This window comes from Phyllostomus discolor, chromosome 7, assembly GCF_004126475.2.
Source record: "Phyllostomus discolor isolate MPI-MPIP mPhyDis1 chromosome 7, mPhyDis1.pri.v3, whole genome shotgun sequence".
Taxonomy (NCBI): domain Eukaryota; kingdom Metazoa; phylum Chordata; class Mammalia; order Chiroptera; family Phyllostomidae; genus Phyllostomus; species Phyllostomus discolor.
In genome coordinates, this window is record NC_040909.2 from 29,401,442 (window position 1) to 29,414,018 (window position 12,577).

The window sequence follows — 12,577 nt, forward strand, 5'->3', positions numbered from 1 at the left end:
AGGGCACATACCTAGGTTGCACATTCAATCCCCCATCAGAGTACATATAGGAGGCAACCAATCAATGTTTCTCTCTCACATTGATGTTTCCCTCCCTCCCCTCTCCCTTCCTCTCTCTCTAAAACCAATAAACACACCCTCAGGTGAGGATTAAAAAAATTTAAAAATAATTAAATACATAGTACCTTCCTCACTGAAGCACTATGAAAATATAACATCTATTAAAATGTCTAACACAGAGTAATTACTCATTATTCTTAATACCTATTATTATTGTTTTTATTTACTTGTAGGGAATATTATTATTATTAACATAGAACACTATTCAGCCATAAGAAAAGCTGAAATACTGTCATTGGCCCCTTGGCCAGTGTGGCTCAGTTGGTTGGGTGTCATCCCACAAAGGAATGAAAAGGTCACGGGTTCAATTCCCGATCAGGGCACATGCCTAGGTTGTAGGTTCAGTCCCTAGTCAGGGCACTTATGAGATGCAACCGATCAATGTTTCACTCTCACATTGACGCTACTCTCCCTCTCTTTCCCTCTCTCTAACAACAACAACAAAAAATACTGCCATTTGTGACAACACGGATGGACCTTGAGACTATCACACTAAATGAAATAAGTCAGACAAAAAAAAGTAAAGAACCATATCATTTCACTCATATGTGGAATGTAAACCTGAAAGCCAAGAAATGAACAAACAAGAAAAACAAGCAAAAACTCACAGTGGTTACCAGAGAGAAGGCGGGGTGCAGGGCAGTGAAGGGGGTTAAATATACAGTGATGGAAGATTTGACTGCGGGTGGTGGGCACGCAATGCAACATACAGACGATGTATTACAGAACTGTACACTCGAAACCTGTAAAATCTTAGTAGTCAATGTCATTCCCAAAACGAAAATTTTTAAAAATGATAACAATAAAAGCAAAACAAGAAAAAGAATTGGAGCTTCTTCTACTGAAGGAAGCGGCCTCTTCCTGAACGTCAAACCATACGGTATTGTAGAAAGAGCGTGTGCTATGCAGTGCGCACACTCGAACACATGCCCTGGGCGGTGTGACTTCCGAAGCCTTCAATTTCATCATCCATAAAATTGAGATAATAATATGTTTCTTTCGGGATCCTCGGAGGGAATTAAGGAAATCAAGCACATAGCTCAGAAATATAATTTTTTTTCTCTTTTGTCCCCTGGTTTCAAAGAGAAAGATAAACAGAACAAAAGACGCAAAGCAAATGAGTACATTATCTCTACACATCCCACAGGCTCTGAAATGGAGACAGAAGAACACAGCGTGGAAGCAGGATGTTTCTGAAGCAGTTATGCTGCTGTCCCCTCCCAGAGTCATGTTATGCACGTCCTGAAACTTTAAAATTGTATTCATTCATACACACAATTTTTTTAACCTGGCATACATTTTGCTTTCACCTTTCATTTTTTTGTTAACCTGACATACATTCTTCTTTTCACCTTTTGCCGTTCTCTGGGCTGAGCTGTTATACTAAAAAGTTGATTGAGAAATAAATTGCTTTTATAAGCAATGAGCAACTACCGGCTGTCAGCCAATCCCACCTCCTGTGGATTTCTGGGAACACAGGGGCTTGAAGTGCCAAGACTTCAGCAGGGCAGTGAGGGGAAGGACGTGTTATTTCACAATCAACGAGTCTCGGGAACACACAAATGTGACATTTTATTATCCACTTTACTGCTGACTCAGGGGTGGAGAGATACTAAAAAGGAGTTATAAAAGAAACAGCACATCAGAGCTCGAGGTGATCTCCAAGAAGCCGCTCATGCTACAATAACAGCTGCTACAAGTACAGCTCCTCCCTTTAGCTGGTCCAGGGCTGTTACTTTTCATTTTTTGTTAATAATGCATATGATGTGCCCAGCTTATCTACCAGGTGGGTTTTCCGGGCTTCTATGGAGGAGAAGAGGAAGAAGAGCTAAGAATAGGATGTGGTCAGGTGGGAGGAAACAGGGCCAGGGGATGACAGGGTTTGTGAGTGGAAGCCCAGGACCTTCGTGACTTTCGTTGTCTTCACTTCTCCTCTTCAACCCCAGAGATGTAAGCATCTGGTTAAAGACAAGACTCAAACCCACCCAGTTTCACTTTCGAGGGACTGTTTTCTCCTATTCTCCAAGCAGAAACTCTGAAGTCAGAGGGGTCTGCATTCAACTGTGAGTCCCCATCACTGGCTCATTGCTAGCCTGGGCAGGTAACAACCTCACTGAGTCCAAATTCCATGCCTGCAATGTAGAGAAAACACAACTTAAGTAGTAGAGTGTTAGAAGGATTAAATGAGACGAAGTGTGGGAAGTGCATGGCAGAGTCGCTGACCACCCAGGTTGGACCTGATCTCCACAATCTGAATGGTATGCCTTGGAGTTGTATCCTATAGGACCTGCACAACTATAACCCGCAGGCTTTTTCTTCACTCAGCAGTTTGTTCGTGCAGGCGTTCACATGCTACGTCCCAGGGACTTACGCTGTCAGCTCCCCTTTAATAAATCTCAATGAATTACTCATCCATAAACGGATCCTAAAGCAATTCTTGGATTGCCATGATACCTGTCACAATGTTGTATTTTCTGTCACAAAGTCAATTACTCATGAGTTAGTTACCCAACACACCAACCATATTCCAGTGTTTTACTCACTGCACCCTGCTTCCTCGAGCACCTAGCACAGGGCGTGAAACAACGTCTGCTCATGATTGACAGCTCCGACACCGAATGGCACCCATCCTTCCTGGACACGTGGCTGGCGCAGCCTTGGCATGTGAGTTAGCAGTGAGCAGGGGTCTTTGTCTCTGTTTTTATTGTTGAACCTCTAGCCCCTGGATCAGCACCTAGCACACAGTAGGTGCTTCATAAATGCTTGTGGAATGAGCTGGAGACTTTTGCGTGTTATGTGAAAATAATTTAGATTCCTAAAAGTTGACTTATTTAGTATCAAATGGGAATTGAAAAAATTATTTTGAAATGGAAAACATCCATATCTAGTCCTAAGAGGGAAACAGAGTATCAGGTTTAACAACCTAATTACTAAAGGGTAATCTAAGAAAATCAGCTCTATTCCAGACTTGGTATCTGGTTTTCTTAATAGTTTGTAAGAGGATGTGATGATGATGATGATGATGATGATGATAATAATAATAATGCCATTGATCAAGTGCCTTCTATGCTTTGCAATTTCAAATACATTACATTTAACTCTCACAACAATGCCACGATGTGGGTGCTAGTATTCCTCTTTCAAGGACAAGGAAATAGGCTCAGAGACCTTACGCAATTCATTCATGCCTTACTTGTGGGAAGTAATTAAACTGGAATTTGAAATAGGCTCGTCTGGCTTTAAGCCCTGTGATCACTCCAGATGGAGAAAACCGCGCCTGTGTGTGTGTGCACACAGGCCGGGGGCACATGCCGTGTACACCTCACACTGCCTGAGTGGCTCAGGATATGCCGCTTCCTGCTTTCATAAAGAACAGTGCACTGAACTGGACTGCTAAAGATTTTTCCTGGTGATTTTATTTAGCTCCAAAAATACATGTTCTTTTAAAAAGCCTATTTAAAAAAATCCATTAACAATCTCCATGGTGACATCAGCCAGGAGGGAGATGTCCCGCTCTAGCCCTGACTGTGAAAAGTCCCAGGCCGTCACTCTTCTGGTCAGCCATGCCAGTGACCTTAACTTTGGCATCCTAGCATCACTAAACTAGGCTGCCGAGCAACTCAGACACCTGCTCTGGGACCAAGACCAGAGGTGGTTTATGGGCCCAGAACTCTCAAAGCGACAGCCCCACCCTTAGGAAGCTGTAACCGCAGGGTGCAGGGGGTCCCTGCTGAGCTGCACACATTCTCTTACCTGATAGAAGGCGTAGCTCAGCAGGCAGCTTGCCTGGAGCCAGAGGTAAGGGCAGGCACTGGGCCACATGGTGGCTCCAGCCTTTCTCTGTGACAGATGTCAAGGTCTGCAGGGCATTTTATTAAAGGACAAAATTCAATGGCTTAAAGGCACCATGCCTCTTCCCTGCAAAGCCTTGCTCTTCCAGGTGTCCAGATCCCTGAGAAACCCCAGCCCAGCTGCTCCTGGGGGCGGGGAGGTCCTGTTCTATAAGCTTCTGGAGCTCAGCACAGCCTGTCCCCTTCCCTCCATGCTTGTTAGAAGCCCAGCGTGGTTTTCAGGGGCTGTGTTGATGCCATATGTTTATGCCACTGAAGCATTTTACTGCCTGCGCAGAGGCACTTAGCACAAGAGCACACTGTTTTCATAGCTGGTTGGCTCTTAATACTTCCTCAGGAGACTCCACGCTCCAAGAAACAATGTCTGGAAAGCTGGGGAAGACGCCAGCAAGGTGAACACAAGTCAAGATATCAGCCAGGCAGCGAGAAGGGCCCAAGGTATTCATTCTAATAGATTTTTGGTGGGGGGAAAAAAGGAAACTTGTAAAGAAATTACCTATGTAGAGATTTTTTCCTTTAATGACAAATTAACATTAGTGTCTGTCAATGATTCTCACTCCACCAGGGTCAATTTTGTCTCCCAAGGGATATTGAGCAAAGCCTGGACACACTTTGATTTGTTGAAACTGGGTGGAGATGAGGGTGCTACTGTTACCTAGTGGGTAGAGGCAAGGGATGATGCTAAGCATCCTACAAAGCACAGGTCAAAGAATTCTCGATGCCCCCACAACAAAGAATTCTCTGGCCCCAAATGTCAAGAGAGCCAAAGTTGAGAAACCCTGGGTTATGTTAACTCTGAACAGATAAGAAAGCTCCCCCTTCCCTTACAACCTCATTGCCTTTAAATTAGCCACATTTGAGGCAGTGTGGGGAAGCACTGGGCACTGTATTTAAGAGCAGTATCATCTGGGTGTAACATCTGGGTTTGAATTTTAGGTGCAGAACTCTCTAGCTCTGTGGCGTCGGGTAAGCTATCAAACTTCACTGAGCCTCGATTTCCTCTTCTGCCAAATGCAGACAGAACAGGCCATACCTGACCTTGTGGGGTTTCAATTACATGAGATAATGATACGAAAGCATTTAACTATTGAATTCTAGTTAATGATATGCATGTAAAGTATTTAGGGAAAAGTATGCTGATAACTGTAATTTGTTTCCAAAAGCATTTAAAATGGATTAATGGATAGATATGGTCTAGTAAAAAGAAATTAGTGGTTAAATCTAAACAGTTGTGGACATATTCTTCAACCTTGCTGCACGTTTGAAATTTTCATAATAAAGTGTTGAAAACAAAACAAAAAGCATTTAGCATCATGTCTACACAGAGCTACAAATTACCGAGTGCTCAACAAAGTGGCAGCAAAACAGAACAAAACAAGGTTTTACGAGAAATACACCCAGTACTTTGGTCATAGGACGGAACTGGAGATGGGGTATGAACAATCCCAAGGATGCTCCTTGCCTCTTTCCTCAGAGGGTTCTTTGGCCCCAACAAGCCTCACCACTGTGCATTCACACCCAACTGCACATCTTATTGGTCTTTCCCAACTATCACTGTCATCTTTGTTAGCACGGTAACTGGTCACTCTTGTGTCCAAGCCTTGTGTCAAAGGCCAAGCATGACTTCCAGTGATGGTCCAGTCAGGGGAAGAGATGGTCCATGCCTGATGCTTAGGCACAAGTCACTGCTCTTCTTGTACATGGAGCCAGAAAAGCTCTGGCCTCCCTTCTGCTCCAATGCTAAGCAAAATCAGGCAGGCACAGCCACACCTGCCTCTGGTCTGACACCTCTCTGACTTCTCATAGCCATTATTTGCCTCAACACTGTTACCTCCAGTCTTCAGAGATCTATCCTCAGAGCAACCCAGGAGCTCTCCCCTCCCCGAGCCCCACGGATTTCCTGGCACAAAGCTTTCCCTGCCAGCTTCAAAGGCACTCCAGGCAGGGCAGCACCACCGAACATGAAGGGAAGTGCTTGGCTGCCTCAAAAGGCCTTCAATCAAAGAGCTGGGAGATGCCTTGGAAACCAGCTAGCTCAGTTTCCCCTAGCTGGTGCAGCTGAAGCTCAGAGAGAGGAACGGGCAGGACTGCCACCAGCCCATAGGATGCCTTTGTAGAAATTAGAAACAGTGCCCATCAGGATGGCAGCAGCCCTGAGCCAGAGTGTAAAATAGCCTGACAGTGAAAGCGGTCAGAATCCCAGGCCAATAGACAGGCTTCACTGTGCCCTAAGCAATCTTGTGCAGAAACTCTGGGGAAGGGTGTGCTCAAAATCACAAAGATGAGTTCTCACAGAGTTGAGATGAGATTGACAAGCTCTTAGTAGAGATGGTGTCAGTTATGCATGGAAAATAAGTGGCTCCTGAACTCTCTGCTGTCCTCGCAAAGCAAGATGCATTGGTCACAAAGCCTGGATTTCACACTCTGTCTTCCTTGTGGCACCTTTGATGACAGAAAGGGGAAACGCAGACAACCTGGGTGGGTGGGCCCCTCAGAGATATTTCACATGTAGCTGGTGGCCCAGAAGAACTCAACACATTCAAAGGAGCAAGGGGACTCTGGCACTTGGGGAATGGGAACCTAATAATCCCCCAGTTCAGAATGAACACTTAAAAATGTGAGGTCTTATCCCAAAGGATGGTTCGGTTTTGAAGTTGTAACAGCCAGCATGGCACAGCTATGGGAAAATGGGATCAGTTCAAAGAAACCCATTAAGTTTCCCATCACTGGAGTATTACACATGACTTATGTGATAAGAAGGACATGGCACATTATTAGGGGCAACTTCAGTTAAAATTAGAGAAGTTATTATATACTACTGTTTAAGCTGTATCAAAACAGTTCTTTACTACTTAGTCCCCCTTGGTCTATAGGCCACTTTCTTATACTCATCTTCTTTCTATCCCAAATTTCCCTGCCTATAGAAATAGCTGGTGACCTCTGCCTCCCTATACTGCATTGGGTGGACTTCCTTCTCTTCCTTATGTCTGATCTTTAGGTCAAGGATGAGTAGGCTTTTTCTACAGAGGGCCAGACAGCACCTGTCTTGGGTTTTGTAGGCCACATGGTCTCCAATACAACTACTCAACTCTACCATTGTAGCACAAAAGGAGCCATAGAGAATTCATAAATTCATGGGTGCAGCTGTGTTCCAATAAAGCTTTATTTATTAACCAAACCAAACCAAACCGTGACAGGTTAGATTAGGCTCATCGGCCACAGTTTGGTGGGCAGAACCTGAGCTCCAGGTCTTTGACACACATGGGGAAAGCCCATAAGAGGTAATGCTCCTGGTCAAATAGAAATCAGGAGCCATGATGGCAGTGGTGGGAAATCCTTCCTCTGATCCTACCCTTGATTGTCATCAAGTTGACAAGAGGATTAAACGGAGAAGGTTGGTATCATGCAGTCAGAGAAAGGACTTGTCTGGAACAATGGACACTTCATTCTAAGGTACATTCCAAATGCTAATTCCCACAGCATCTGTCTGGGCATCATATTAATAAACTGGTATACGATTCTGCAAACTGGACTGCTCTCTCCATTACATTTTCCCAGGACACCAAAAGGACACAACCCCCTGTGAGTTGGGACCTGTTATTATTATTATTCCATATTGACAAATAATGGGACTGGGACACAGAAAGGTACAGTAACATGCCCCAACTCATGTAGCTACAAGCGGTAGAGCCCAGATTTGAACCCAGGTATCCCAATGCCAGAGCCAATACTCTTAACTTCTATGGACTACCTGTTTTTAATAACACAACCTATATAGGAGACCAATAAATGTTTGAGGTTAATGACAGTAGTGACTCTGAGAGTAGTGGGGAACAAAGGATGAGGCCTGAGTTGAAGCTAAGCCAAATTGTGCTCGGTTGCCAGCAAGCTCATTCTGCACCACTCTCTCCCGGGTGCGGCACGCTGTACCATCCTGAGGGCTCTCAAAGGTGAGCCAAACTCTGAGTTTCAAGAAGACTGAGGCAGCTCTGTAAAGCAAGTCCCTTTTTCGATAGCCTCAGACTGGAAGGCCCTGGAAATACATCTACGGGGGGAATGGTGTTCTCTCTGGGCATTTTCAGAGCCTTCCCTAAGGGGACACAGCAGAGAAAATGTCTCCAGAGCAACACCCCACCCCATTCTCCCCAGTCCTCCTCCCGAGGAGTGCAGGGGTCAGGCATTCTGAATTTCCCAGGGGTTGGGGGAAAGGCCAGGGCAGCTGAGGAAGAGGAGGAGACAGAAGCACTCTCAAGCAGAGGCTGAAATGACGGCTTTGCTCATTAGACCACTCGGTTTCTCCTTCCCTGGCACCCAGCTTATTTTTATTTTTACTTTTCTTTTCTTAAAATGTTTTCAATTCAGAAGCTATTTTAATCTCTCTTTTTCTTGTCTAACATTGGCATTTGGGAGTAGGAAATGTAGTCTAATTACACAGGAGCATACCCCATGGTACATGGGGAAGAACACACTTCTATTGCCTTTTAATGTACAAGGATTGTGTTCTTGGTTTCTGTCTTTCACAAAACACTTATTTAAAACTACTCCTAATGAAATGTGGAATAAAACTGTTTGATTTATTGCTGATCAAATATTTATTTATCTTGGGCTTTTTTTTTTTTGCTAACATATTTTGGTAACAGAATGCAAAGATCTTGTAACTCAAAATATTTTCAAGCATCAGAGATCTGTACTCAGATTGAGGTTTATCTTTAATCTGCTGCACTGCTCTGGCCCAGACCACTTCTCCTCTCTAGACCTAGGTTTCCCTTCTTGATAATGTGTGTGCTTTTTGTTCAAGTTGCCTTTTGGTGATACCACTCTAGAACAGCTTGCAGTGAAGCTCCCATTCACTGCTGGGACCACCTGCCCCCTTCCTTTCTGCTATGCAGTAACCCCTCTAACCAGGTTTCACCTGATGAAGGATGGGAAGGAAAGATGATATGGACCCTAAGAATCACCACACTGTCCTTGGAAAGAAAAGGAATTGTTTGTTCTAACTCCCCTCCCTCACAAACACACACATGAGATATATATGGTGCCTGAAGGTGAACTCTTCAATAATCAGTCATAATGTGCCAACGAGAAAATTTCTACTCTGAGCAGACAGCAAATATTTGGTAATGGGATTATTTCCTTTAGTTAAGGGCAAAAATCCAAAGGCCACAAGCAGAGGGAACCCCAGCCACCCTGTATCTCCCAAGCAATGCTGCCAACGAGGGTGGGCCTTCAGAAGGATCTGGTGGAACAGTCCCAGGGAAATGCCAGCCTCAGAGGGAATTAACAGAATCTCCAGCTTCCCGCGCTAGGCTGTCACAAGGTATCAGTCAGATCTCGTTCAAGTCCCTGCCAGAAAATGCCCAGACAGCAGGCTCAGATAGGGCTGATCAGACACCTGAAAAGAAAATATCCCTTTCTGGATTGGGGAAGCCAGAACTAAATAACATATGAAAACATCTGAGCACACACATTAAGTGTACATGTGGTGAGCCAGAAAAGTGGGAGCATTCCCTGACCTGTGGGACTGGACTATGTGAAAGTCAAGGCAACCTCCAAGATCCTTTCAACCCTGATCTGCCGCAACAAAAAGAAAACAAAAATCCAAAGGCATGCCAGGCATTACATCTTGGATTAGACTCAATCATATCAAACCGGCCACACCAGGAATTTCAGCTGGAATCCTTGACTTCAGGGCTCTCTGATCTCTCCGACATGTCAGACCAGTAGCCCCAAAGGAAGTGCTTTGGCTCACCAAGAGCTGACAACAATGAATGGTTGAAATTTCAACCACTGAGCTGGGAATTACGATGCAATGCCTCCTCTTCAATTCAGACACCCATTCTAAGCAGCTTTTACGTGCAGCATAAAGTGACTGCTGATCAAGGTAGGGTCTGAGATGAACAGGATGATTCCCCTGAGCCCTCACTGGCTGAAGACAAATGGTACTTGGGGGAGAAATACAGAAACTAGAGAGGAGATGTTGGTGCCGGGGAGAAGACGAGAAGACAAAGGAGCCCTAAAAGGTGAAACAGGCTCCCCTGGAACTTTCCTTTGGAAAACAAAGGCAACAACACCAACCACAAAGACAGAGTTTTTACTTACATCATCAGTCTCACTTCCCAGACTGAAATTTCTTCTCCTCTCCAAGTATTAAAATCCTTTTTGAAACCCCAGTTTATATTCCTTCTTTATAGGACTTTCCCGGACTCAACCACCGCACAAAAACTTGTTCCATTCTCTGAGCTCGAAAGGAGTCTCATTCCCCCCCTGTAGCAATAATGCTCACACTGTCCTGCGTGATCTCACATTTTTGTTTTGCGACATCATGTAACCATTACACTATTATTTGGCTCTTCACATACTTGTATTTTGATTCCTAAATTTGACTTTAACCTTCCTGAAAGCAAAGTCCGTCATTGTTTTAGCTTTCTTCTGAGGCAGTAAATGGCACAGGTAGGTGTTCAATATATGCTAGTCAATTAAGGAGGAAGGAGCAGAGGGAAGGTAACAGAACAAAAATGGGTGGCGGGGCAGGAAGGTAGACCCATTGTGACGGAGAAGGAATGAAAAGGACAAAGTGTACCCAGGGGACACAGAAAAACGTCTGCTGAATTGAAAGAAGGAAAGAAAGAACAGGTGGAAGGAAAGATTAATAGAAGTAATAAAAAGGAAAAAATGAGGAGGGGAAGAAAAAGCAGGAAGGAGGGAGAAAGGGGTGGAGGGAGGAAAGAAGACTAAACGAAAGGAAGGTTGGAAGGAACAGTGGAAGGAAAGAGAAGAAACCGTGGGAAGAAGGATAAGGGAGGCTGAAAAATGGGGGGCAAGGCTGGGATGCAGGACAACACTTACCCTTGTACTTCTGGATCTTCCATTTTTATACTTGTTCCCTTTCTATTTCCAAAATAGCTCTTGGTGCCTTACAGACCCCTCAGCACCTGGTTCCAGGCTTATCGGGTGCACCTGCATAAAGCAGTGTGTGAACCACTTCCAATGCCGATTTGCTTCACTGGTCAGCACCCACCATCTCCTGCCAGTACAGTGCCACCAATCTTGGCAAGTCAGCCCCAGGAAGGCTGCATTTCGTGGCCCAGGACTCAGAGCTCTGGAGGATGTCTGGGCATAAGCCTGAGGCACCACTGGCCCTCCAGCAGGAGTTGCAGTGGGAGGCCTTCTTCTCTTATTTGTGCCAAGGCATCACATGACCCACTCAGTCCACCCACATCCTGGGCAGCCCATCAGGGAATCAGGGCTCCGAGGTTCCATGGGGCGAGGGCAGAGGAGTGCGTTTGAGGATACTCACTGGCACACAGCCAGACCACCCTCTCTGCCAACCCCCTGAGGCATGGCCATCATCTCTCCTCCACCTGTCTCCTCCATCTACCCCCCAGGACCTAGACACTCAATTCAGAGTGTGCCCAGATGACTCAGGAAGGTTGCAGCCTAAGTTTTCCTCGGCAAGTGCACGGCTCTTTGTGGTAACCCCCATACCAGATCCCGGGCAGCCCCAGGCTTCCCAAGATGTCTCCAGCTCTACTGTTCCCTTTCCCCTCTAACAGAAATGCTACAATATCATGAACATGAGTGTACATATTTTTTAAAAGGAATTTGCCAAGGAGAACACATCCACTGAATATACAGTGAAGGGACTCTTGATGAGAAAAGGAGATCTATGCCTCAAGCAGGTCCATAAAGCCCCGAAATTATATGCAGGCTTCTGTCTGTAGGTTATGTTCACTTTTCAGGTGAGAGAGTCCATAGCTTTCAGTAGATTTCCCAAGGAAACTGTGATCCAAACAAGATTAAAACTACCACCCAATACAAGGCAAGTTGTCAGGGGTTTATCAATCAGGAAAAGACAATTGAATTTCATGAAAATGCATTTCCTGCAATTAACCTATTTCTCTAAGGTGACAAATTTTGATTTAGGAGCTCTTCCCCTTCCATCTCACATCTCAGAGATAAGCCAGTCTTTGTGCCCATCTATCTGTCTGTCCCCAGCAGCCCTGCAGCCCTTATCTGTCGGTAATGGCAAGGGGAGGCCATCTAAAGTTGTGACACTTCATTAAGCACCTGCCCACTGCCATCCCAGCTCTAAATTAAAGTGAACCAATTCCAAATGAATAAGTTTTGGAAACACACTCCCTTCAGTCCATCCAAACGCACTCTTAAAAAAAAAAAGAGCAGTTTTTGAGGAGGTTGCAGGCTTAATACACCAAATCATTGTCTTGAAATTCAAAATGCTGCTGGAAGAATAACCAGAGATCTGTGTGAAGTATTTAAGTAAGCCCTGATATAGCTCTGCTGGGACATGAAGAGTGATTCAATTGCTACAGAATAAAATGAAGCCGAGGAAAATCAGGGCAATGCACTTGAGCAAGCACTGAAACATGAAATAATGGGAAAATCTGCTTTATCACTTTATTTTTAAAGAGCTGTTAGCAGACTCTGCAGCTGTTAATCACTGTTCACATATGGCATGGCTGTCGCCTTTATAAATCATGCTTTATCTTGAAAAGATTGTCCTTTATTACCTTTCCTTTTGCACGTTCCTAAGGAGTTGTGAAACAGGAAAATAGAAAGAGCTCTGAGGTTCTCAGTGCCGGGATCAA

The 12,577-nt window shown here is 44.8% G+C and overlaps 1 protein-coding gene across 3 annotated transcripts in view; it reads right to left on the reverse strand.

Moving 5' to 3' along the window:
* The window catches only part of CPNE4 (copine 4), a 419,459-nt gene that overhangs the window by 392,081 nt on the left and 14,801 nt on the right, over window positions 1-12,577 (reverse strand). For 2 of the 3 annotated variants that reach the window (XM_028518761.2, XM_036030654.1), the window contains one exon: window positions 10,818-10,928. The exons of the other annotated variant lie outside the window; for it this stretch is intronic. In XM_028518761.2, coding sequence (XP_028374562.1) covers window positions 10,818-10,840 — 23 coding nt within the window. In that variant the 5' untranslated portion in view covers window positions 10,841-10,928. Of the gene's footprint in view, window positions 1-10,817; window positions 10,929-12,577 lie in introns of those variants that run through there. 3 annotated transcript variants of the gene reach the window in all.